General features: G+C 39.6%; 1 protein-coding gene across 3 annotated transcripts; it reads right to left on the reverse strand.

Annotated features, from left to right (window-relative positions):
- Positions 1 to 2,240: 2,240 nt before the first annotated feature.
- Positions 2,241 to 27,416, reverse strand: Plekhs1 (pleckstrin homology domain containing S1). 3 transcript variants are annotated; one of them, XM_010634598.2, is made up of 14 exons: positions 27,218 to 27,416; positions 24,063 to 24,109; positions 16,335 to 16,423; positions 16,100 to 16,206; positions 15,237 to 15,371; positions 13,930 to 14,005; positions 13,407 to 13,457; positions 12,981 to 13,097; positions 10,364 to 10,489; positions 8,845 to 8,942; positions 7,843 to 8,007; positions 6,956 to 7,057; positions 5,384 to 5,519; positions 2,241 to 2,729 (listed from the first exon to the last, which is right to left on the reverse strand). In XM_010634598.2, the coding sequence occupies exons 2-14, from the start codon at positions 24,091 to 24,093 to the stop codon at positions 2,562 to 2,564; spliced, it is 1,401 nt and encodes a 466-aa protein (XP_010632900.1). In that variant the 5' UTR covers positions 24,094 to 24,109; positions 27,218 to 27,416; the 3' UTR covers positions 2,241 to 2,561. The 3 variants fall into 3 exon arrangements, with proteins under 3 accessions (XP_010632900.1, XP_010632902.1, XP_010632904.1); XM_010634600.2 differs by lacking the exon at positions 12,981 to 13,097; XM_010634602.1 differs by lacking the exon at positions 2,241 to 2,729 and having other exon boundaries at positions 5,439 to 5,546.
- Between the last annotated feature and the right edge of the window lie 571 nt (positions 27,417 to 27,987).

Consider the following 27,987-nt stretch of genomic DNA (forward strand, 5'->3'; position numbering starts at 1 on the left):
CAACAAGTGTCAGCCTCTAGTTCTGGGAAGAGGCTGCAATGAGGAACTGGACCCTGAGAAACAACAGGGAGAAGGAGAAAGCTGCAGATTCTTCTCTGCACCTCAGTTGCCCAACAGCATGTGGCCACACCCAGTCAGAAGGCCTTCTTTCTTCAGGCAACAGTCTGGGCACTCCCCAGGTAGCAGACAGCAATACTGAATACCAGACTGCTTCCTTCAGGATTGGGAGTCCTTTATAGAGGCAGGGTAGGGAGTGGTGGTCATTAGCCTCCTTAGAACTGCTGAAAACTAGGCCATCTCCCCTCAAGAATGCCCATGTTTTGTACCCTCCCAGGGAACCCACCCTCCATGCTGTACCACAGTGATTCTTTTCCAAAACGCGTGTTCTTTGATCAAGCGGTGTTCAGATCCTTGGGAATGTCATTAGAATTCAGACCTGGGCCGCACCGTGTCAGAATCTTGGAGTCCACCCTGAGATATCCTTTTGCGAACAAACTCTTCACGTGGGAGAACCTTCTAGAGCAGCGTCCAAATAAAAGCACCCTGGCTAATTCTGCTGAGATTGGAAAGGGTAAGGAACAGGCTACCTGAGGAAGTCTTTAGTCCTTTGGCTCCTCTTTGCTTCAGTGGGAGTGGAGGGACCGGATGGCTGAAGTTTATTTCATTTTGGCTTTTGTTGGCATCAAAGGAAAGCTTTCTGAGCAAACCAGGGGAGACCTTTGGGCTTCAGAGCTCTGTGTTTATCCACAGTGTTGGTTGTCAGGTGGTTTTACCTTCATAGTTTTTTTGTTTCCTTTACGGAGGTAGCTTGGTTTCTCACTGATGAATGCACATATGTATATTTATTTCTTTTCCACACTTTTCATTGCAAAAGGAACAAACATATGCTCATGATAAAAAGAAAACACAAATTCTAACATTACAGAAATGCTTCTCCCGCAGGACCAACCCTGATCATGCTTTTTAGAATCTAATTTTTATTGACAATTGAGTGTGGGCTATTCTTAACATAAAAAAAAAGACAAAAAGATATAGCAGAGAGGCACCAGAATAACACTAGATGGATGGAGTGTTTAGGAGGAGAGATATGTACCAAATTGAAACCTTACAACCTCCCCAAGAGGTAGGTGGCTCAATCCTAATTAGCACTGGGGAGATTTCATATGCATAACTACACAAACCCCCCAAATTTTACAAAAATAGGTCAATATTACACCTACTGTATTGCAGTCTACTTCTTTCACTCCTAATATATTATGTACATTACCCATAACTATATACACCAACCTTTTTAACATCTTCCCTGTTCAATTCTATAGTAATTAATAAAATAGTAATTAACCAATCCCCAAGTGACTTTTCAATTATTGCAAACAATGCTAAGGTGTGTCAGTAAACATTTTGGATTTTGCAGATACGATTGTGTGTTTATATGTTTTTCTAGAAGCAAGAGATAGTAGGTCAAACATGGCTTGTAAATGAGAATATTTTATCCTTCCTGGACAACAGAAAGAAGATGAAATGTATTTGAAAGTATCTTGTGAGTGCTGAAGATCTTTTCTAATCTAAATTCAGATACAAGTTGGGCCAGGGGTTTAGTTCAGTAGCACCGCGCCGGGACAAGGTCCTGAGTTCAACACCAAAAACAAAAAAAAAAAGTTGAAGATTGGAACACTTGCTTTCCAAAGATGGTTTTAGATTCTTGGCTCTGCTTCTAAACAGCTGTGAAACTTGGAGCCATAAAGAGGGTACATAATTCACTGTGCTAGGCCTTGATTTCTTCCATGTGAAATAACAACCAAGCAAGACATATTTTCCAAGGCCCCTTTTGCTCTAACTTTCCCCAGTTGGATTAGTGCTTTAGTGCTCTGTCTTTGTTTTCCTATTTATGAAAAAGCATTTAATTCCTTTGGCCTTCCAGGATCAATTTATTCATGCATCAATAATTTAAGAATATTCAAACTTAGAACTGATATGCAGTTCTCTTATTATTTGTGAAGCAAGGAAATCAACCTTGGATTTGAATCCTACAACTGGTTCAACTTCTAAAATAGTTACTGGGTCTTTAAGAAAAGAGATGGATTGAACCCAAGAGGCCATCCTGCCCTTGCATTCTAGATTCTGGGAAGTGAATAGTCACGGGAGGTATTTGGGCCAGCCTAGAGGGTCTCACATCTCTCTGGGGAATCTTGCCTTCCTGCAGTAAGCATTTTCAACTGTTCCTCCACAAAGAAGTGATTATGTGGACCATGACCTCACAGAATATACAGTGGGTATTAATTAGATGAAGGACCTGCCCAATCTGTCTCTGCACTGTTTGGGACAAGGTCTCAGATAATATGGCCTTCCATCTTCACTGTGATCCCTCCTCCTTAAACCACCTGACCTTCTCAGCATCCCTGATGCGATACCCAGAGAGAGGATAGTCAGTCCCATTGCTAAAATGCAGATATGGTGATTTAGAGAGGTGTGTGAGCTTGTCTTGTATCACAGGGCTGCATGTAGCAGAGCCCAGGGCCTGCCAAGGCTCCATCCCCCTGCTGCAGTGGGTCCACAGCAGGCTACTTTCCATCTCCTTTCTGCTGGTCCTTCTTAACTGCCACATTCCTCTTCAGTTTAGATGTATCCTGTAGACCAGGGGCAGTCCCTTGGTTTTTTAAGGTGCATGTACAGGGTGTAACATGGAATTTCTCTGAATTTTGGATCCGGCCTATGGTGAGTTTTACTCTCTGAAATGCAAGAAAAAAGGAAATGAAATGAGTGAAGATTATTTTTAAGATTCTTGGTTCTCAGTCTGTCCTCCTTCACACCACTGAATTTGATTTTGAAGAAAAACCTGAGATGAACTACAATAGGCCAGAGGAAACTGGAAATGACTTAGTAACTTGCATATTCTGTTAGAGGATGAATTTTTATTTTCTGGCATCCACTCAACGGCCTTTAGGGTAGATCTCAGAGAGTGGAACCAAAAGGGGACCAGTAACACCAAGAATTTAAAAGGTCTTTTGAGACCAGTGGATCAAAATAAAGCCATCAGAAAGAACCAGACCTAGACAAAACCGGGAAGAAATCAAGGTTCAATGAGTTTCTCCCAAAAATCTAGTATATCCTCCTGCTCCTCCCTCTACACACTGCCTACCCTGCCTTTAAAAAAAAAAAAAAAATCTTACATTCTCTTCCTCACTGTCCTTATCCAATACCTACCCCAACCTCCCATCTCGAAACTGTATCCTAAGAGGAAGAAAAGTAGACCTGATTGATTCATGTGCTTTAAAACATTAATGGCTATTGTTCTTTCTCTTTGGGTGCCACACGTCCCTTTTTCAACAAACTTTCTCCTTTCGGGGACCAGGTATTTGGATTTCTTATTTTTTATTTTTATTTTTGGTACTGGGGATCGAACTCGGGACCTTGTGCTTGCAAGGCAGGCGGCGGAACCACTGAGCTAAATCCCCAGCCCAAGATATTCATTTTTACATAAAAGAAAGAAGTCAGGAAGGGAGGGAAGGAGGAGAATCTTCTCTTCTTCCAGATGATAATGTTGGTGAGTACACTATAATTCTCAGTAGCATCCAGGAACTGTTATCAAACATAAGGAGGAAGACAGAATAAGCACAAGAGAAATTCTGGTATCCTTTGCCTGTGCGAATGACTCCCCAGTACAGAAAGCAAACATGACGAAGTGCAGGCAGTGACACCCGGTAGAGTTGTTATGTATGCTCCCAGTCCAAAACTCTTTTCTTAGTCTTTTAACCAGTGCCTGGCTCTTTGGGTCAGAATATTGTTTGGTTACTTTCCAAAAGGTACAGAGGTTCTCTTGACCACTTGGCCCCTGTTGTGGTTTGGATCTGGACTATCCCTCAAGACTCTCTTGCACTTAGAGGTGGAGAGTAGGTGGATCCTGGGGGACTGCATTCGTTAATGGATCCAGTCCACTGGTGGGTTCAATGACTGAGTGTGATGTTGGGGGTAAAGTCAGTTGAAAGAGGCAGGTCACCAGGGGCATGCCCTGTAGGCTCTTTCCTTCATTCTTTGCTTCTTGTCTACCATGGTATGCGCAGCTTTATTTCTGTTCCACCCATCTGCCATGCTGTTCTGCCTTGGTGCCAGCTGACTATGGACTGAAAACATGAGCCAGAATAAACATCTCCTCCTTTAAGTTGTGTTAGGTATTACCTCCTAGGGGTGAGGAAAGCGACTCAGACAGATTCTGGTACCGGAAGTTGGATCGTTGCTCTGACTACCTGACTGTGTGGTTTAAAACCCTTTGGACTGGTTCATGGGAGAAGTTTGGGAAAGTTTGAAAAATCAGACTAGAGAAGCCCCTGAAATGCTGTACGTCTGGTATATAATCATGCATTCTCAGAGCTGTAAGAAAAATTATCTGGTATTTTTTCCAGAAATTTCAAGTCAAGGAACTGTGGTTTCAAGGAAAACTAACAGGACAATGCATTGGACTTACCAGGTTTATAAAAGTGAAATCATAATGTGGAATTTTTTATTGAAGCCCCAGAATACTGTCCCATTCCTCTTCTCCTGCTCATCCCACAGGTCCAGTAACTACAGTTTGAAAACTGAGCTTCTCACTTTAGAAGAAACTCAAGCCCAGAGAAGAACATGACTTTCTCAAGGTCATAGGGCTAGTTAGAAATCAGCATTGCCCAGGAAGGAATGAGTTATATGAAAAATGTATTAATAGACAAGATCATTTAAAAATAAGCTAGCCCAGGGAAGAGGATATAAAAAGAAGTAAACTGTGTTGTGCACGTCTTTACTTCCTTGATGAATGTAATCATTATGTACTCCAAACATGTACTAATGAGAATAAAAATGTAAAAAGTAGGTCAGTCCTTTGAAAATATACTTATGGAGCAGACCCTCATGTTATGTTTAATTCTTATGATAAGCCCAAGAGGAACATAAGATAATGTTGATTTCTTTGATGAAGAAACTAAGGCTTAAAAAGGTGATCCTGTCCAACAGTCCATGGACAACCAAAGGAGAAGTAACAATAACGGTGACTAGATTGTGTTCTTTATGTGCCAGTCACTGTTGTAAGCACATTAGAACATATTATTTACTTCTCCAGCAACTGGCACTGAGTATCCCTAATCTTATAGAATTAGAGGAAATAGAAAAAAGCTGGTGAAAGACATTGTTTTTGCGATCCAGAGGCCAGGCTGATTCCACACAGGTCCTTCTGCTGAGGTCTTGAACCCAGTACCTTGTCTCCAGGCCAGTGCTCGTGCCATATACTACCTTATATGAAAGGGAAGAATTTCCTTCGTATTCTAAACACTTTTCAGAAGACTCACTCTAAAATTCTGATCTTGTTTCCACTGGCTCTGGTTTGCCCTGGCTAGGGCTGGTCAGCAAGACTCACCTTCTTCTGTATAGACCGGGTGAGAAACAGGGACACCTCTCCCAGGTCATGGGGCTTCATGCCATTCACAGCCAAGATATGATCTCCATGGCAAAATAAGCATCCCAGGTGTGGGGGGCCTTGCCACTGAGCCACACTGCAGTAGAAACACAACACTTAATACCTGGGTGAGACACAGAATGCATAGGGAGAACAGGATAAGGATGTGGCCTGCAGAGACTCTTTCCTCTGAGCTGTTGCACCAAACCTAAAATAGAGTCTCTTTCCCTTTCCATTTGGAGGAACTTTTTCTTGGTCACTGCTGTTACAGCCTAAACTTCCCTCCAGAACCCTGCTTCCTGGAAAACCCTACATTCTACTCCCTTTGCTATAACGAATCTCTCCTGCCTGTGAACTTCTACTGCATGTCTATTTCTAAGTAACTTACTTAGCATATTTTAAATGCATTATATGTGTACTTGTTTATGAGGCTACCCTTTCACTTGACCCTCTGTTCACTTGGAAGTGTGGTGCCATATTTTTGTTTGTTTTGTTTTAAAATTTTTATAACTCCACAACTTCAAGTAAATAGAGGATGCTCCATGTGTTTTTGCTGGAAGTAAGCTCATAAAATTACACAATATTGAATGAATGAATGAATGAGCAAACGTGGTCACAGAGAAGTCCACAGTCTGATTTTTTATTGAGGTTTTGGATGTGGAAAATTTGGAAAAATGAAAGGTTATGATTCCCACCCACTTAGAAGACAACAAGCATGTAGCATTTATTTTACATTATAAGATACTCTTCTAAACATGCAATCTTCCATCAAAGTGAGTTACAGTTTTTTGTTTTTGTTTTTGTTTTTTTGGTACCGGGAATTGATCTCCGGGTCCTTGCACTTGCGAGGCAGGCAGTGGAACCACTCAGCTAAATCCCTGGCCCGAGTTACAGTTTTTAAAAGAGTGTAGAATAAAGCCAGGCATCAGACTAAGGCCAGAAGATTGCAAGTTCAAAACTGTCCTGGGCAACTTAGCAAGACTTTGTCTCAAAATAATCAACATAAAGGGTTAGAGATGTAGCTCCATGGTAGAGCATCCCTGGGTTCAATTCCTAATGCTGGATAAAAAAAAAGAAAAAAGAATTTAGAATCAAATAAATAGTGATTATGTTAAGAAAATTCTCCGGCACACAGTTGTAAATCTGAGTCCTTGGCCAGAGGTTCTTTTAGCTGGTGTCTGGAAGCCTTACCTGATCTGCCTTTTTCTTCCAGATCACTGGCTCTTGTTAACCTCGCTCACTTCTTTCCTTCGTGAAATAGTCACTGGGAAGTGCATGATGTTCTTGGACATACGTGCTCTTACCCACTCTGTCTCACCTTTGAGAAATCAGAAATGTGCCACTGCCTGGACTTTGGGGTCTTCTTTTATACCCACTTCTCAGTTGACTCTCCACACCTCAATACTATTCTTTTGCCTCAAAGACAACAATCCAAGTCCTCAGTCAGTTTTGTCAAGTAGTGTTTCAGATTAGAATTGCCTTAACTTTTAATCTCATTTACGATCACTAACATACTAACATATGGCCACCTACCATATCCGTCCTGCAGCTTCTATGACAGCAAGATAGTTTATGATATCAGGAGCAGAAAGGAAAATGTTCAAGGTCTCCATGTGGCTTTCATCAGAGTTGTTACTGAGAGAGAAAACATTTGTAAAAGTCACATCAGGCAACTGTCCCTGGTTCTGAACTGTCCTTTCTGAGTAGATTTTGGCCTATTTCTGAGATGATATTTTTCCAGGTAAAGATTGTTTAAAACATGTGAAGAGACATATGAATTTAAATTCCTAAAAATTAGTCATTAATGTCCTTCCCTGTCCATCTTAGGATGGGGAAGTGGGTGATATGCAGTGGGAAGGGGGCAGAAGTGGACTAATTTGGTTATATAACCATCTACATCTGATCAGTTTGCATATTTCTCTCCTAGATATGATTCCATAGAAGAGGACAAGGAGCAGAGTTCAAATGGCAACAATCTTAGGAAGTTTTCTTGACCTCACATAAAATCTAAACAACATCCTTATAACCAAGCATCATGAGACTTGTGTGCCCATAATTAGGCTAAGGATAAAACTCAGCTGATGTATTACTTAGATCGTACAGATTCTAAGTTTCAGGACCTGAAAGACTAGCCAAGGGAGAATTTATAAAAACAGTAACAACTACCACCTTCAGCCCAAGGACACCCCAGGGGACCAAGCTTTTCTCCAGCCCAGCTAGTCACTGTCTTTGGCCACAACATCAATTACAGGAAGAAACTGCTCAGATTCTTGGCTGACTTGGAGATTTTTAAGAACTGTTTCAAAATTTGAATTCTAAGTGAAAACAGGAAGCCTGCTTTGCTCTCAGGGCCCATAAAGTTGAAATCAGAGCTTTACTTGAGTAAAATAGACAATTTCACAACACTTAGCGAGGCCGACCCCAGTTTGTCATTTGCAGTTTGTGCTTCTGTATTGGCAGGTGAAAGGCAGGAATCACTTCCTGAGTCTTCATCTTGCTGGTGAGGCCTCCCAGCCTGGATCTCTGGAAAGGTCTGGGGTTCCCTCTGACCATCAGTAGATGCACTGGTTGTCTCTTTGAAAAATCTAGAGTATAAGAAGTTAAAGCACACCCTTTTTTTAGCATGCCTATTTACAAATTTCCACAATGTATGTCAGATTTCAGCAGCTAACAGCTGTGTGAAAAGTAACAAGGTCTTTAAGCATGTCCAAACCTCAGGGTCAGAGCCATAATGAGAATCAAACCCAACGAGCTTTTCTTCTAAAAATGGATATGGAATCAAAATAACCCCTTACAGGATTTGGAGGACAGAGTGAGAGTGTGAGAGACATAAATGCAAAATAGGAAGCAACTTTCCCAGACAGAAAATGTCTTGATGGTTTTCTGTGGATGGGAAAACCATTGCTACTTTTTCTTATTTTGAGATCACAAAATAAATTCCAACATTTCTTACCCAAAAGTCTGAAGCTATAATGCTCCAAAATATGAAATGTTTCAATATGATGCTACACATGGAAAATTCCACACCATGAATCTTTGTTTCATGCACAAAATTGTTAAAACATTATATAAAATAATCTTCAGGCTATGTGTACAAGGTGTATATGAAACAAAATGCATTTCATGTTCATTGACTTAAGTTCCATCTCCAAGATATCTCTTTATGTATATACAAAGCAGGCAGCAGAACCACTGAGCTAAATCCTGGGCCCCTCCTTATGTATATACAAAGACTCCAAAATCTGAAACACTTTTGGTCTTAAGTGTTTTGGATAAGGGATATTCAACCTGTGCTAAATAATGTGTTAAATGGAGTCCGAGGTAATATTGCATATTAGTTTCTCAACTATTAAAAATGAATTGGTAGTAATTGTACGAGTACATTAGTTTAAATCAAATTTTAAGATGTCAGTTTTACTTACAAGGATTTCATTGTCATATAATGGCTCTCAGTTTCCTTGACGACCCCATCTGGACAACCAGGTTTACCAAAGTCATTGGAATCAAAAACATTGTCCAGCTAAAGATAAGAGGAAGAGTCAGAAGGATGCAAGTCTACCAATCAGCCAGACACTTTCTTACATTTATTGCTCTGGGCCCTGAAATAGTAAGTGCATCTACTGTTGGATGAACAGTGGTTCTCATTTGGGGAATATCAACCATCCTTTCCTACATGAGACTGAACCAGCAAAGCTTCTGGTAGACTCAAAGCCTATTTTCTTCCAGGTCCCCATCCTCTTGACACAAGTGTTCTATTGGACTAAATTGCTATTGACCTTTTTGTTTCATCACTAGGCACTTAATGACACAACCCCTTTCCCCTGGTCAGTTCTAGTACAGAATCATGGAAGCTGTGAGTCCAAGACCAGACTCAATGTGGAGCTGGCCTCAGGCTACTATGCTAACAGGTAGTTCACATACCCACTTCCATCACCTCAGCCACTACTGATGACTCTCTGAATTCCTATTGCACAGTTTTATCTGCCTTCCTAGACTCTGCGTTCTATAGAGTATCTGTCAAATGCTGGCTTATAACTGATGTGGATAATACATGGTTGGCTGGACTTTCATAAAAGACTCTGCCCCAGGAAACACTAGTAAGAAAATATTTTTGGGGAAAGAAGGTTCTGTAGTCAAACGAGCCTGGGAAATACTGGGTGTTGTATACCACTTGGCTCTTCATAGTGCACCACTGCACACCAAAGCCTCTGAGAATTTGTCGATACAGAGCTTATTTAACTTTAAACCAGCATTTCCATAACCTACCTGATCCTAGGATGCTTCTTTAAATGAACAAGTCATCATCTAGTAGAAAATCCCCCATTTAGGAAATGATGCACCTCCCCACCCATTTGTCTTTCTATCTCTACTTTCATTTTCTCAGTCCACTATAGATAGACCTGCTGGGTGGATATGACCGAAAGACAATTTGGGTTTTACCACTTCCCAACTTGGAAGCCACCTCTGCCCCTATGCAAAAATCGAGACCAATCACAGTCAGGTTGTTTTGTTGTTGCTATGCCATTCACATACTCTGAGTTTCAGCTTAACTGAGCTAATCACCAAACTCCATTTAATCTCTGAAGGCTTCCCTGACTCCAGTGGAGAGAGAAGCACTGTCCTATTTCTAATGCTTCCAGAGCACTTTGTGCCTCTCTGTGTGGCATTATCATGTTGCAGCTGACACTGTGCACTCTTAGGGCACGGGAAATGTCAGGTTCATTGCTGTAGCCACCACGCCTAGGGCACCACGCCTAGGGCAATAAACAGATTAATACACACCATACAATTTATCACCAAAGGATATTTGCTCTTATCTTTCTTTCGATCCAGAATGCAAAAGGACTGCCCAGACAACTATTCTTCTCAGGAATAGTGCGTGGCACAGGCTCAGTGAACATTTGCTGAAGAAATGAATGACTAGTGGATGGGAGGGGTTACCTCTGAAAGAACACTGCGAGGAGAAAGATAACCATTCCATTTTTCTGTGTCTTCGGTGGTTTCTGGCAAGTGAAGATGTGGAAGATGAGCTTGCCTGTATCCTGGGGTACTTTTTTCCATTAAATGCTGAATAAAAGAGATGCAGAAAGAATTAATGGGTTTCTTTCTCTTTTCCCAAAATGAAATTTCCCTAAAGAGACAGAATTAAACCACATGCTTTCTGGAAACGCAGAGATGGGTTGACAAGATCAGCGGATCTGCCAAGGTTGTATTCAGAGACCATATGCCTCAAAGTTGCTGCTTGAATCTGGTCACCTCCGATGATGTAAATTTGGAAGCACATCATTCAGATTTGTTTCCCAACTATGTTGTGCTGTAACTCAGAGCAAGTGATTTTGTCCTGTGGGTGGCACTCAAAGTCACTGCCATGGGATCCCTTCTCCCATCCTTTTGCCATGTGTCAGCTCCTGCTATCTGAGAAAGTAGCCCAGAGTCAAGTCCTGTACCTTTCCCTTTCCTGCTCAGTGTTCCTCTTTTGTGCTTTGTTCACATACATCTACTGTTTCCACAGCAGTGCAATTAGGCAGAGTTGAACATGTGACAGTACAAATTATAGGCTTCAAGCTGATGCGGGTTCAACCAATTAATTACAGCCTCCCCTCCCCTGCGAGATACGGGATACTCTACCAAAGTGGCTCCTCTGTGTGACAGGGGAACTGTTATGAGTACAATTTACTTGCTCCAAGAACAATGCCTGATGGCGGGACATGTTCAAAACACCCTCAGTGTTCTCTGAGAAGTCTTTGAGAGGCGATTTTTAAAAGGTAGGTATAGATGATCCTTGACTTATGGTAGTTCAACTCAATTTTTTTGTTTCTACTCCATGATGATGCAAAAGCAGTGCACACTTAACAAAGATCACACCCCAAAGTTTGAATTTTGATCTTTTCCCGGGCCAGTGATAGGCAGTGTGTTAATTTCTAGTGTTGTTGCACTCCCTAGCAGCTCTGCAGCTACCAGGGGAAACAACCCACAGTGTACTGTACTCTACACTGTGTATTGTGCTGCTAAGTTGTGGTGTTCTGTTGGTTAGGTGTATTCAGTGCATTTTCAACTTATGATATTTTCAATTAATGATGCATTTTTTCAGGTTGTAACTCCACCTTAAGTCCTGGAGCATCTGTATTTAGGTTGTGTCCATTTTCTAGCTCCAAACTCATTGTTATGGTTTGAATGTCCCCTCCAAAACTCGGGTTGAAATTTAATTACCACTGTAACAGTATTGGCAGATGGGGACTTTAAGAGGAGATTAGTCCATGAAAGCTCTGCTCTCCTGGATGTATCAACACTGTTACTAAGTGAGAGGTTTCCTGATAAAAAAGGTTGAAATTAGCCTGAATTTTTTTGTCTGTACCTGCCTGCTTGCCCTTCTGCAATGTTATGTGTAACAAGAAATTCCTCACCAGGTGTGAGCCCCTCAGTTTTGGACTTAGCCTCCAGAAATGTGACCATTTTTATTTTCCTTTTGAAACTACCCAGTCTGTGGTATTCCCTTACAGCAGCTAAAAATGGACTAAGACACTCATGGAACCAGATCATGCTAAGTCAGGGTGAAAAAAATCTCTCAAACAACCACAGTGACAAAATCCAATAAGGCCAATGGTACCCTCGACTCTGGTTGAAAAAAAAAAAATCACTGAATCTGAATATATACTATGAAAAGACCAAAAAAAAAAAACCAACCCAAAAAACCCCCAGAATATTATCTCTGGGGGGATAAAGGACTTCATGAATGAAATGCAAGAGACATTTGCTGTAAAGGGTTCAGCTTCCTAACCCCTTTTCCTACCATCATTTCTATCATATCACTAAATGGTTAACTGGAATGAGGTGTCTGGCCCGGTGCATTTTATATCTTACAAAGAGCTTTTAAAATAGTTGGAAAGCTGACAGATAAAATAGGAGGCCATGCTTCATTAGATGTGTTCGGTACCCACAGAGAGGGGACATCAATGGCAGTGTTTCCAAGTGATGAAATAGGATTTATGCCGGACAATAAAACCACTTATTCTGTTTATTACTAAGATCCAAAGCTGGAAACATCACAAGTCCAGGAAAACCAAGTATACAATTACAGGATATCTTCAAGAGGCAAGTGTATTATTTTTTACATCCTCCAATGGATTTTGCTAGAAATGAAGATGAAATGACATTCAACTTTAATGAGAAGACTAATCAGGATGAGTGAAGGAAACCACCAAATCCTGCCAATGCCTAAGAAGTACAGACGGTACAGCAGGAAATGAAGAGAAATCTTTTTACAGAGGGATTTGTCACTGATATGTGAGAGGAAGGAAAGGGACCTCAGCTTACATACCAGATAAGTGTCAAGAGCATCTAAACGGAGTGAAGACGTTGAGAAGTAGCAGGACAAGTGGTAAAGTCTATCTGTCATGTGGGAAATTAAATAGATCAGAAATATTACGGCTAGAAGTCATTCTTAGTGTGTATTAAGCTTTTAGGAAGGTCAAATTCAACTGCTAATCCAGAAGATTTTGAAGCACTGGACAACTCGCACATATAGTGTTCAGAGAGAGAAGGTGGTGTCTCTGATTACCATGTCGGGAAGACTGGTACTTGGTGAGGTGGAGGTGACAACGTCCAATGTGCTTGGAGGACCAGAAAAAAAGCTGAGCTCAGAAATGGGCCATTTACCAACCAAACGGTCTCTCTCCTGTGGGGCGAAAAGGAATTGTGTGATGATCTTGGGTTTGGAATGAAGTGACAGCCTCCTCACTGGACTCCCTGCCTCCAGTGTCTCTCCACGGCCATAAACTATCTAGACTGCCATTGGCCAGTGTTATCTTACTACAGCAAGGACCATTCCTTCAGCGTTTTCCTTTCCTGCTCCCAACCCCTGAGGATGCTCAGCCTGGCCTTGAGGGCCACCCTGATTTCCCTCAATCAGCCTCCCTTCTCAGCTGCGTCTCCACCTGTACCCCATCTCCTCTGCTCTAATCACTGAGTCTGAACATGGACTCACCTTCCTTTTTCCTCCTTCTTGGCTTTGCTTTTGCTGTGAGCATGGAACATCCTAGAAAACACGGGAATAAAGATACCTAGAGATGAAAGTTCCTTTTGCAAAGGTCTGCTCTAAGAACTTGGATAAATTAACAAAGGTCCCTTAAAAAACTAAAATTACTAGCCTTTACCCAAAAGAGGAATATTAAAGTACTTGATAAATGAGTAACATTTAGCCTAGACTTAGTTGAAAGAAATTCATTATGTACTTTGAATAATAATGGTGGAAAATACTATAGCTCTAGATTACTGTTGACTTTCACTCCCCCCTACCACAATAATCAAAGTGTCTGTATTTTTAGCTCTCTTAAAAAACACAACAGTTTTTTCCCTTTTGTCAATCATTAAAAAAATAGCAAGGACATACACTTATTTATCCTTTGTGTTAATGCCAGTAGCTAAGGGAAAAGAAAAAGCTACCATTGTTTCTGTTGAAAGAGGGTTGTGCTCAGGTGCCCTGTTATTTATTGGTGATATACAGTCACCTTGGTATTCTGATGAGCTGCTTTTATACCCTGGAAAAACGATGACAAGAAGGAGACCCAGTCTTTAATCTTCTCCCTGTTGACAGGAATAAACTTTGAGCTAGTGTGTGGCAACAATGGCACCTGCCTCACTTTGAGCTGGAGAAGGAGTCTTTTATTTCTGCTAGAATAGGCCATGGTAGCAGCTACCGGGGAAATAAGAATTTTTCCCAAGTAGCTTAAATGGCCCTCTGGTTTCTCACCACCTCCACATTTGCGCACTAGAATTAACTCTCATGCCACCTCCATGAGGCAAGCTCAGAGAAAAAGGAAGAGAAGTAGTAATAATAGTAATCACAGGGTTTGGGACTTTGGGCTTTAACACTGATTTCTATTGTGATCTTAAGAAAACCCCTAACCTGTCAGCACCATTTTTATGTAATTATCCAGGTGTGTCAACCTATAGAGAATGCATGTTCTTATTAAAACTGTATTTGAATGAATTTATGTAAATTGCATCTTATTTTCCATTGACTCACATCGGGGCTTTGGGTGGGTCTAAAACAGATCAAGGTCCCTCATGCCTGGGCTTCAGCAGTTGCTGCCTCCTTTCCTCACCATAGCCCCTCACAAGCAGATCACCATGTGTGAAGAATCCACTGAGCACCTTCACTAGCCCCAGGAAACCCTCTTAAAAACCAAAGACTCCTTCAGCAGAGGGCAGTGTCCCTCCCTGATATGCTCCACTTATGCAAATGCTTGTGTATTGCGTTCTTTTACATGGAATACATCTGGGTGACAGGGACTATTATGAGTTGATTTGTGCTCCCCTGGAATATGTTCCTATTCCAATCCCAGTCCTAAGAATGTAATCTTATTTGGAAATAGGGTCATTGCAGATATAATTAGTCAAGATGAGGTCACACTGGAGTAGAGTAGGCTGGCGTCATTTGGACACAGAGATATGCGTGCACACAGGGAGAGCACCACAAGCCGCGGTACTACCAGATGTTAGAGGAGAGCCCTGGTGCAGGCTCAGAGAGCATGGTTTTGCTAACATTTTGATTTTGGACTCAGTCTAGTAGATAATACATCTGTGTTGTTCTAAGCCACCCAGTTTGTGGTATTTTGTTACAGCAGCCCAAGGAAACTACTATAGTGAGTTTTAAAAGACATTTAAACAAATAATGAAGCCTGCCAAAATGGCATCTGAGTACGTAGCTGTGGGTTTTTGGTCAGAGTATATTTATTGTTTATTACAAAGTTTTGTTTTGTTTTGTTTTTCAGTGGATTTGTTTCACACATAGGAGACACACTGTATTACTCACCTGTCTTCATTAATGAGGAAATAATCCCTGTTAGTGGTACTGATGGACATCACTTGATCAGGTTGGCATTTAAACATCTTCTGCACAGATTGCATCTTTTCTGGGTTCTTTATACCAATTTCTACGCTGGAATTTCTGTTAATGTAGATACATAGTACTAAACCCAAAGTTCATAAAAAAATTAGGAAGAAAACTCACTGTGCTGTATTAGGATTCAAAGTGGATAAAATTTAGGATCTGCTTACTTTGTTTTTTGAGATTATCCAAAAATTTAATTATTGTTATTTGAATTATTTTATTATAGAAAATAAATTTGGATTTTGCATGTAGTTAATCATTAATTGGAAATACTTTCCTTAGCATGAAATTTAATTCAAAGGGTCCTATTTTGGTTGGATTCTTGATTCCATAAATCATCATGCTTTCCAGTTTTTTAGATTATTTCTTAAAAAGAAGGCAAAAAGCTGATCTAAATATTTTTTAATCCATCTTGGCTTTACAAAATAGCAATTTCATCTACTCCCCCACCCCATCTACAAATTAAATGAACTAAAGCTCTTTTTAACTGAATATTTACTAATTATAGATATATGAACCATAATTATATGAACTAAATCTTTAACTACTTTTACCCAAAATGTTCATTACTTTAGTTCCCTTTCAGCTACAAATATTATAATAGGTTTGAAATTTCTGTCAACAATTTAATTTCAACTGTCTCACAAGCTCAAGGTCCTGAGTTCAATCCCCAGTACCAAAAGAAAAAAGAAACCAACAATTTAAATTCAAATATGCACGCAGCTTGTTAGTATTTGACTTGATAGTATTTGTTGTTATAAAAGTTTTCTTGCTTGAATACAGACCGATCGATTTCAATGGAACCTCGGCGATGATGGTCTCTGTAGTAGCAAAGAGTAAGTTTCTTTTCCCCATTCTTTGACAGAATAAAAAACCGCCTTTTCCAAAAAGCCTAAAAAAAAAAAAAGAAAAGAAAAGAAAAAGTTTTGCAACTCAGTTAAATCTCAGATGAAGCAAAAAGACATTAAAAAATGCTCATGAAGCTGGTGGGAGGCTTGTTAAACTGTAGTGAATACTTACTGTGGAGAAGAAAAGCTGAGGAGGTGGTGACTTAATAAAGTAATCTTGTTTATAGACTTCATTTTCATAATAAGATGTAAATTGTTTGCCTAATAAAAGAAAGTGAACAGGACTCAGTTTGTTCTTATAAATATCTTAAAAGAACAGTTGGAAAGCACTGTTTGTCTCTGGAAAGATTTTCTAATTATTCGGTTATTCAAAAGAACATCTACAATAACCCAAGAAAACAAAGGACTAAGTATGTGCTTCTTATCCACCTATAGTTGTGGCTTTCATTCAGATCATGTATAGAAGCACCGTCATTCAACTCATGCCTGTCTGGCTCTCTGTTTCTGTGTGTGTGTGTGTGTGTGTGTGTGTGTGTGTGTGTGTGTGTGTGTGTGTGTGTGTGTGTGTGTGTGTGTGTGTGTGTGTGTGTGTGTGTGTGTGTGTGTCGTGTCAGAGATCGAATTTGGAACCTTGCACTTGTGAAGCCAGCAGCGGAACCACAGAGCCAAATCCCCAGCCTGGCTCTCCGTTTTGGCAGCATGTTACAGACTGTCTACACGTGAAAGCTTTCTCTGCATTTCCATTATAGGAGCAAACTGTTTCTTGACATTATTTGGCTTAGCAAATAAAAGCAAAACCCTCTGTGATTAAAAATTAGGTGTCAAAGTGGTTTTGGGGGGGCAGGAGGTGAAGTTGCTGTATAAGTTATGAAAGAGAAAAGATCAATATAGCTGCCTTACTAAAATTACTTCATAATAGAATAATGGTCTCAATACCTGCAGTACAGAATCCTGATTCTATTTTTATTATTTAATGAAGATATTCTAAACCTTTGTAAAGTTTGCCTTTTCCAAAGCTAAGGGCAAACTAGACCTGTATCCTGGATATAAAAATAAAACTAAGCTCTTAAAATTTTTATTCTACCAACATAATGAAAGTAATGTGTATTTCTCATGTCCATTTTGGGAAATAGAAAGAAAAGCTCCTACAAATCCAACACTTACAAAGAAGATGTTAATGCTTTGGGAATCTCTTTGTTTAAGCATTTTGCCACCTCATTTTCAGTAGCAGGTGGTTTTGCTTATGTTTCCTAACCTGAAAGGCAACATACATAGTTGTCCTCACCTGTTCAAGAGTATTGATCAGCACATGTGTGTGCTGAAACTGCCTGGGTCCAGAGAAACAACTGCTAGAACAAATTAAAACATCACTAAGATTCCATCTCACCCCAGAAAGAATGGCCGCTATCAAGAAATAAATAACAATTGCTGGCTGGGTTGTAGGGAGATAGGAACCCTTCTCCATTTTTGGTGAGAGTGCAGCTTGGTGCAACCACTGTGGAAATCAGTATGGCGATACCTCAAACAACTAGGAGAAGAAGTCCCATTTGACCCAGCTATTTCTCTGCTCTGTATCTTCCCAAAAGAATTAAAAGAATCATACCACAGCGATATCTGTGTGCCCATGTTCACAGAGGCACAGTTTGTAATAGCTAAAATTTGGAAACAGCCCAATTGCCCATCAGCTGGAGACTGGATAAAGAAGATGTGTTTTTTTAAAAAATAAAATGGAGTACTAATCAGCCATAAAGAATGAGAAACGAGATATTTATAGCTAAGTGGATGCACATTGTGGCCATACTCTTAAGTAAAATTAATAAGTCACACACATGTAAATACTGAATAGTTTCTCTGGTGTGAAAAACTGAAAGTATAAATAAGGATCAAAATATATAATTGATATTGTGTAATAGGAGGAAAAAGTCTAAAAGAGTAGAGGAAGTGGGAGGGGTAGAGGGAAAGTAAAAAAGGTAGAGAAAAAATATGTGAAAAGGAAAAACATGGAAACAATGTCTTTACAAATAGGGAAGGGTGGAGGGGCTGAAGGGAGGGCTGGGGAATGGGGAAAATAAGAACCAAGATAAGTCATGTAAAAGTACAAGATCCCAGTGATGGATGTAATGGTATTATATACCTAAAATATACCAATAAATTTAATAAAGTTAAAAAGAAGAGATTAGAGACACCATCATTCAGTGCTCACTTGAGAAAATTGCCTGCTCCTTCCAGCCATGGTGGGAAAACCTATAATTTCTAGGATGTTAGGTGAGACCCCAGGAAAGTCTTGCCTCTGTAGTGAGGAATAATTAGTCTTAGACTGAAGACTGTGCGAGACCCACCTAACAAATCATGAAACCGAGTCTTAAAAGGAACAAATTGTTTCCAAGAAACTCAACTGCACCCCAGAACAAAACTCAAGATTTATAGTAACAACAACAACAGATCCAGTACTCAAAATAGTAAAATGTGCAATGTCTGGCTCTCAGCCAAACATTACCAAGCATGCAAAATGGGCAGAAAAACATGACATATAATGACAAGAGTAATCAATTAATTCTAATCTATAACTGACAATGATTTAGAATTGGCCAAAGAGGTCATAAATAATTATCACTATATTTTCAAGAATTAGGTAGAGATATAAAATAAAATACACTCAAAGTGAACTTTTAGACCTTAAAACTACAATGTCTTAAAGAAAATATAATATGAATGGCAGTTAACAGCAGATTGAATATTGTAGAATAAAATATGTACCTGAAAGCATAACAATGAGGATTATAAAAATAAAGTCACTAAAAAAAAATTTAAAATCATAAAAAGGTACCTATACACTGTAGACAGTTTCAAGTGTCCCAATATACAAGCAATTGGAGTTCATTACAGACAAAAATATTCAAAGAAAAATACTACAAATATAAACTCAGAGGTCCAAGCAATTCAACAAACTTCAAACACACAAAACACAAGACATATGAAATGAAGTACACCAAAGTCAAATTGCTCGACATCAGTGATAAAGAAAAAAAAATTTAAATCAGTGATGCATGCATAACAAAGATAAGAAAGAAAAATACTGATTTCTTTTTAGGAACAATGTAAGCAGGAAAGAGTGGGATAATATACTTCTAGTGCTGAAAATATGCTATCATTCAGAATTCTATGTGCAGCAAAAAATAGCTTTCAAAAAAAGAAGGAAATTTCAAGACATTTTCAGATACCCAAATACTGAAAGAATTCATCATCAGGAGACTTTTTCTTCCAGGCAGGGGAAAAAAATAGATAGAAATCTGAACTTATAAAATAAATTAGGAACATTGAAATGGTAACTACAAAGATGAATATGTTAGATTTTCTTATTATTTGAAATATTTAAAAAGCCAACTGGCTATTTAAACAAAACTAACAAAGCCTTGTGCAGATAATAATAGATGTATACGTAAAATACATAAAGACCACGAAGGGAAAATGGAAATAGAGTCTAAAGTTCTTATAAAAATGCTTGAGATTAGACTGTGATATGTTGAAAATGTATATAAACCATAAAATAATAAAGTTTGGTGTGATAACTAATAAGCCAACAAGGAAAATAACAGAGAATAATTTTTTTTTGAGACAGGGTCTTGCTTTATAGTTTATGCTGGTCTCAAACACAATATGTAGTGTAGGCTGGCCTTAAATTTATGGTGATTCTCCTGCCTCACCCTGCCAGGTGATGAGATTACAGATGTGCACCACCACACCCAGTGTAAGACAGAATAATTTTTAAATGCTCAATCCAGAAGGAGGTAGAGGGCAAGACAACAAATGAGACAACTAGAAACCATAATAATATCATACACTTAAACCTAGCCACATTACTAGTAACATTAAATGTAAATCACCTAAACACCTCAATTAAAAGACACAGGTTGTCAGATTAAAAAAAAAAAAAAGGCAAGACCCAACTATATGCTGCTTATAAGAAACATACTTTAAATATGAAGACATAGGGGCTGGGGATTTAGCTCAGTGGTTCGGTGGCCTGCCTTGCAAGCGCAAGGACCTGAGTTTGATCCCCAGTACCAAAACAAACAAACAAACAAACAAACAAAACAAAACATATATAAAAAAAAAAAGACATAAGAAATTGACAAGTGAAAACTTAGAAAAAACATGCATGACTATATTAGCATCCGTGTAGACTTCAAACCAAAGAATATTACCAAGAATAAAGGTCATCTTATAATAATAAAGGGACCACTTAATCCTAAGAGTACATAACAGCCCTAAGAGTGAATAACATAAAGAGTACACCTAATGGCATAGCTTAAAACACACTAAACCAGAAAACAAGAAAATGACAGAACTGTCAGTCATGATGATGCATGCCTATAATACTAGCACTCAGGCTGGATAGTTAGCTCCGTGGTGGTGCTGCCTGCCTCAAAAGAGTAACGTCCTGAGTTTTGATCCCAGGCACCAAAAACAAAACAAGAAAAAAACTGGCTATATAATACTAGCCCTTGGGAAACTGAAGCAGGAAGACCACCATAAGTTTGAGGCCAGCCCGGGCCACAGAGTGAGTTTCAGTCCAGCCTGAACCACCTAATGAGACCTTGTCTCAAAAAACCCAACAACAAATTGCAATAATAATGAAAACCAAAATAACTGTAATAAAACTACAATGAAAAACAGACACCCATAATTATAGTCAGATAATTAAATACCCTTCTCTTAATAACTTCTAGAGCAAATAAGTAAAAAAAAAATTAAGAAAGATATTGTAGACTTAAACAACACTACCAATGTAATCTGATTGACACACACACACACACACACACACATATATAAAATGCTCTACTCAACAACAGCAGTATCCAACACTCTTCTCAAGGGCACAGTAACATAACAGAGATTGATCATGTTTGGGGCTACAAAACAAGTCTCGTTAAATTAAAAGGATTCAAGTAACATAAATTATATATTCTGTGAGAAAATTTTCTAATCAAACTAGAAATCAATAAAAATTTCAAAAATATATTCCTGAAATAAGTAAGCCCTGAGTCAAAGACTAAACCCTAGAATGAGGTAGACAACTTTCTAAACTGCATGAAAATTGGAACATGGGGACAGAGATATAGCTCAGAGGCACTGCGTCTGCCTGACAAGCACAAGGTCCTGAGTTCAATTCCTGGTACCACACACACACAAAAAAATTAAAACACAATGTATCAGAATTTGTAGGTGCCATTAAAGCAGTATTTGGGTAAAAATTTATTACACTAAATGCCTGTATTTGAAAAGCAGAATGGCTTCACATCAATAATCTCAGTGTCCATGTTAAGAAACTAGAAAAAAATGAATTAAATTTAAAGTAAATTAATGAAAAGAAATAGGTTAAAGTGGAACTCAATAGAAGAGGAAAGAGGAAAACAAGAGAAAACCAAAAGTGAAACCAAAAGTCAATTAATTGAAAATCAACTACAATAGCAAACCTCTATGTAGCAAGACACATCAGGAAAAACAGAGAGATGCAATTGCCAATATTAGGAGGAAAGAAAGCACCTAACTACTGATTCTACTGATGAGATAATGAACAACTTTATTTCAATAATTGTAACAACTTATGTGAAACTAGAAAATTCTTTGAAGCATACCAACAAAGAATATATAACATACAGAGAGACTTGTCAGCTTTATTTTTAGTAGCTATAGAATAGGAGCAACTACTGCAACAGTTGTGATAGAAGCAACTTAGATGTTCATTATCAGATGAATGGATTAATAAATTGTGATATACAATGGCATACTATTCAGGAACAAAAAGAAACAAACTATTGATACATGCAACAACATAGATGAATCTCAAAAGGATTGTACTTCATAAAACTTTAGAATAAACACAACAATTATAGAGATAGAGTGCAGATCAGTGGCTGTCTGGGAAGTGGAAAGAGTGAAAGGTGGAACAACTCCAAAAACGTAAAGCTGGTGGGTAAGTTCAGTACCCTGATTTGGGTGACGGTTTTATGGTTGTACAGTTTGATAACTGTAGATTTTAACGTCAGCTTACACTACGCCAACTATACCTCGATAAAACTTTTTAATAATCGAACACATGAATTTGAAAAAAGTAAACACATTCCTTCCAAAAGGCTAGCCATTCTATTCTTAAAGTACTATATGATTTTACAAAAATTTATATACAGTGTGTCCATATGAGCTGTCTTTGAAATTGACAAGACCGGAAGTGACCTAGATGCCTGTTGGTAAGTAAACGAGTCAGCAAATTATGGTGCAGCCCTGTAAGGGAGTACCACTCACTAAAGAGGCAAACCACTGATAAGCACAGCCCTGCAGATGAATCTCAAATGAATTATTCTGAGTGAAAAGGGGCAAACAAGAGTGCATACTGCATGATTCCTTCATTTATATAAAACTCTAGTAAGTGCAAACAGTGACATGGGGAGTGGGATAGGCTGCTAGAAAGAAGAATTACAAACAGTCCTAGGAAAATTTCTGTGAGTATTGGATGAGTGTTGGATACCTTCACTACCTTGAGATGGTGATGGTTTCCCAGGTGAACACATCCATCAAAACATCAGGTTGTACATTTTAACTACGTGCAGCTCATTGTATGTCAATTATAATACAATAACACTATTAAAATATGACCAATCTAACACTCAGGTGTGGTGGCACATGCCTGTAACCCCAGCGCTCTAGGAGGCTGAAGCAGGAGGAGCACAACTCTGAACCCAGCCTGAGCAATAGTGACTTAGTGAGACCTTGTTTCAACATAAAAACATTTAAAAAGAGGCTGGGATGCCTCTCATTGCAAAGACCCTGAGTGGTTCAATCTCTAGTACTGAAAAAAAAAATAGAGAGAGAGAGAGAGAGAGATCTAAAGTACATGACAATGCCATGTTCGCACTCAAACGCTTCAGGATCTAAGTCTGCGCAGGATGGGACTGCCTTTCTCACCCTCGTTCTCTGTTCTCCCCATCCCGCCTTATAATCAATCCCATTTTGTTCTGACACATTTGCCTCTAAACTACTTTCTTGTTTTTGTTTATGCCACCCCTTCTGCTGATATGTGTTGTCTTCCTATCCCTTTTAGACCCCTGCACAGCCTGTAAGGTTCAGCCCAAACACCTTCTCCACAATGCATCTCTCCATCCCTACAACTATAGATTTGTTCTTCAGATTCCACAGTATTCTTGTACCTATTTCATGATTACAGCATAGCCTGATTAAATGTACTGATCTTAATTTCCCAATACACCTATTTACATGTGTTTGTTTTAACTGCCCAACAAGATTTCAAACTTAAAGGCAGTGGTGACTCATTGATTCATCTGTATATCTCCTACTTTAGGAAGCATACAGACTTATAATAATGGGTTCTTTGTCAGTATTTTTGAGTTGAATTGGATAATTTGATTTCTAGGTCACCTCATCCTGAACTCCATTCCTCCAGCCACTTACCAACAATGAGCTATGTGAACAAGAGCAAGGATATTTGAATAATATAATATACTTTGAGTTACCTCATGAGAAGCCCAGATAGCAATTTAAACAGTTTTCCTAAGTGAGAATACCATGCAAAATTAAGGAAATAAAACCCTGTCAGTGCGGGGCCTTAGTTTTTATTAGCATTGTTTCCAAGCAACCAGTGGACCCTTTGGCCCATGAACATCAGAAAATGCTAAATTCCTAAACAGGTCAGCTCTTATAAAATAACTAACTGCAACAATGTCTACTACATTCTCCAAACCAAGAATTATCCCATCATGCCACCAGTTCTCCCCACTAAAACAAGTGTCTGCACCCTGTTTAGCATAATGAAATTTGTCGTTTTTGAAAAAAAAAAAAAAAAAGAAAGATTTTGCCTTCTGAGATCATGCCTCTTGGGTACCTGGACTCTTTGGAGATTCCGTTTCCATCATGACTGTCTGCTGGCATCTGTTGAAAAGAAGGTTTAAGCATCAGTCTCCAAACAACAGCATGCAGCCTTGACTAGCCAGTGAATCATTCAGTTCAGAGTGACGAGGGGGGTTATGGGGTGTTCCCTTTCCGTTCCTTCTTTGCCGACAGTAGCCACAGTGAGCAGGGCATGTCCAAGCAGCATGTACTCACCAAGTGTGTGTTCTGTAGACTAACGAAGGAGCCATCCTCCCTGGACTTTGTTCCTGCTTTGTCAGCAGCTCTGATATGAGAGCCCTGGGGTGGACCAACACCAAGGAAGGGAGACAGGAACAGGGGACCAGGGGCAAAATACAGACAGCTGACAGGAAGCTCAAGATAAACCTTCATGCCAGGGCCTCACCTTCTCCAGAGAGAAACTAATACAAAAGAACCTCCCGTTCTCAAATGCCTCAGCCTCTGTGTGGCCGTTCTCAGGTGGCTGACTCTGGGGCTGAGGCTGACAAGGGAAGCCTTTCCTTGAATGACTCCTGGTGACTCCATGGCTGTGAGGGAACCAAGGGATGGAAGTGGACTCCGGCAAGGGTGGGAGGCAGGTGACAGCTGAGAGACTAGGACTGTGTCAGTGGCCAAGTTTGCCCTGAATGAGTAACACTGTCAACATAGACGGCCCTGAAAAGAAAAGTGCCAGGGCAGTCCTGGTAAAATAGAGAGAGAAGACAGAAGAGAGAGGTCCTTTGACGACTCAGAGGACCTTTGATGTTTTAACTGTCATGTCAGTTCCTCCCCTCCCTTTCTTCTGCAAAAACTTATTCATATACATACATACATACATACATACATATATATATGTATATGAATGATGAAGTCTGAAAGTCTTATGATAAGATGCTCTGATGTTCTCAAAAGCATACTTTTGGCAATTAGACAGAAGCAAGTGGCAAGTGAAAGCTCTTTAAAGACCAATGGGGAAATTTCCTAGACATTAAAACCATACCTACTCTGCCTGAAAAGGTTTTCTTTCTTTAGATATCCTATATAGTAACAGTAGTGCAATTTGAGAAAATGACAACTTTTCTGGGGCATCTTAAGGTGTATGTTGAAGGCCTGTTGCCCTTGGCCTTCACCTGATATGATGGGCTCACTCTGCCCAGTGCAATGCTTAGGAAAAGTGCCAAGCTAATGAGGCCAAAGGCCTTCATTCCCAGGAAGAACAATTCTTCCTAGGGAAGGAAACATAACCTAAAAACTTGCCCAACCCCTCAAAAGAATGGACAAAATTAAAAATCACCCCTGAGATTTTGTATCAAATTCATGTGTTTTTTTTTTCAAGATTTCACTGCTTAAAGAATTAGGAATAAGTTGTTTTCAACCCATCACCCTGTGTTCATCCATGTATTTGAGACTCAGCTATCCTCCTGTGCAACATTTAGCTAACATAGTAATGCAGCTCATAGCTTAGATCTGAGGACCTTGCAGGAGAGATTAGCCAAGTGTAACACATTTTAAAGCACTGGATTTACTATGAGCTGTTAGAGGGCATTTCTTTTTCTTTGCCAACAATTCCAAAATCATTCCTTTTCTGCTCAGATAATTATTTTTAAAGCTCTTCCTAGTTGATAAAGGACAAGAGTAAAATCTTCACAGGATACTGGCTTGAGAACTTCCTGTTGGTTCAGATTTCAATCAGAGCTTGTACTTAGCTCACTCAGAGAGAGCTAAGGAGACTCAGGGATGGGGCACTTGCTGTATACATTTGTATATATGATTTCTCTTCTGTCTCAGAGCTGTTGCATTACGAAGTAGGTAGTTTTACAAATGAAAAGCTACGTGCAAGAGAGGGAAAGTGAGGGGACTTACACCTAAGTCCCATGTTGGATCCCCCACGCCCACCACACTGATGCTCACAGACCCTGCCAACGTCGGTCACGCTCCTTGTGCACTGGGTACCAAAGGACATCTCTGACCTGCCACTATCTGTGAAGGGCTCTGGTATCATCCACAGGGACCATGCCTCCTCCTTCTCCCCAGTCATCATAAAACGAGACAACTGATAAAGCAGTAAGGCAGGATGGTTTTGTGTGCTGCGGGGTCTGGGCTTAAATCTCACACCATTTCGTTGTGAGAGAAGTGACTTGAATATATTACAATACCCTTCTATGTCTCCGTTTCTTCATCTGTAAAATTACCTTTAAAATAACGTTACCATTCTCGTAAGAATACCATGAGCATCAAGTGAGATAGGCTGACGAAGAGCGTTCAGTATGTAACAATTTACTAAAGGAGTAAAGTAAATGCTAGTTGTCAGGTGCTTCACAGCTCAGATGTTCTATGATTGTTTCACAACAGCTACTATTTATTATGTAAAACATTCTAAGTATTTCTAAACGGCATGTGTGTAGAGGCTCATAACAATGCTATAAAGTTCTTATAATTTTTACAATGATGTAATATACAACTATAAACAAGGAAAGAGTTATTAGGAAGATTAAACAACTTGCATTTCATCACATAATCAAAGAGAAGCAGAACTGGGCATGGTGGCGCACACCTGTTATCCCAGTACTCAGGAGGCCGAGGCAGGAGGATTGCTGTGAGTTCAAGACCAGCCTGGGCTACTTAGTGAGTTCCAGGTCAGTCTCAACTACATAGTGAGATCCTGTCTCCCTGTCTCTCGCTCTCTCTCTCTCTCTCTCTCTCACACATACACACACACACACACACACACACACACACATACACAAAGAAGAAGCAGAGCCAAATTCTAACTTAAAACTTGGTCTTTACCACTTTGCCATTCTTTCTAAGGAAGAAGAATCAAACTTTTGCATAGTTCTGCCTGTATCTCTTGTTACTGCCCCTCCCCCAAGAAGTCTTCCAGTTTAGCTCTTCCATCTCATTCAGGAGACTCTCCTCATGTGCATTGCTTAAACTACTTCTTGTAATGTCATTTGGGGCTTAATCAGTATTGTACCGAGAGGCTCTATTTCCCTTATTGTATAGCCTAAGAAAAATATAAAGAAAAAGCTTATAGTAACAAGATTACTCAATTGTGACATTTCCAATTTTCAACTGCTCAATGGCTGAAAAGCTTCTAGGTCACCATAACCTTGGGAAGTCAAATCAGTGATGCTGGATCATACTTACTGGAATCCAGGGGTTTGGTCCAGTTGGGAAAGTGCTCTGTCCCTGTGTCTCCCGGACTCTGCCCGTTCACTCTGATCATGGATGCCAGGGCGTCGATTGAGCACACCCTTGTCTGAAATGTGAACTAGAAGGAAGTTCTCAAATTTATACCCTTGGGAAGATTTTCCTTTTGTCCCAAATGCAAAAGGAAGCTGGTGCCTCAGGGGAAGTCCTGGACTTTCAATCTGCTTGTGGCTTGGCACAGAATTGCCCTTGGTGTTCCAGATAGCATCAAAAAAAAAAAAAAAAAAAAAAAAAAAAATAAAAAGCAAACAATTAAAAAAAAATTCCTGCAAGACTTTGGACCATGATCACAATAACTCTTATTGAGGACAATGCCAACCTAGCCTTGACCTTCTTCAGGGAGTACCAAAGGAACAGTCCCAGTTTCCCACCCAGTCATATCTTACCAGTGTTCTCTGGGAGACGGCAGGAAGGATTCGTTTGCACCAGAGGAGGAAACAAAAGCCTGGCTTCTCCAACACACTTGTATGGGCCAATGGGTCCAGGAACAGTGGCTTATTCAGTCGTAATGGAGGTTTTATCATCAACAAGGTGCTTCTGGGCATGTGATCCTGTGCAGCTATGCAACTTTTTTTTTTTTTTGTACTACTGAGGCTAGAACCCAGGACCTTGAACATTCTGTGCAAGCTTAGTGGTGACACTGTGCCACTAAGTTACACTCCCTCCCCATTCCCCTACACAGCAACTCTTAAAGTTAAATAGGTGGC

This window comes from Fukomys damarensis, unplaced genomic scaffold, assembly GCF_012274545.1.
Source record: "Fukomys damarensis isolate Sample0158 unplaced genomic scaffold, DMR_v1.0_HiC HiC_scaffold_8, whole genome shotgun sequence".
Lineage (NCBI taxonomy): Eukaryota > Metazoa > Chordata > Mammalia > Rodentia > Bathyergidae > Fukomys > Fukomys damarensis.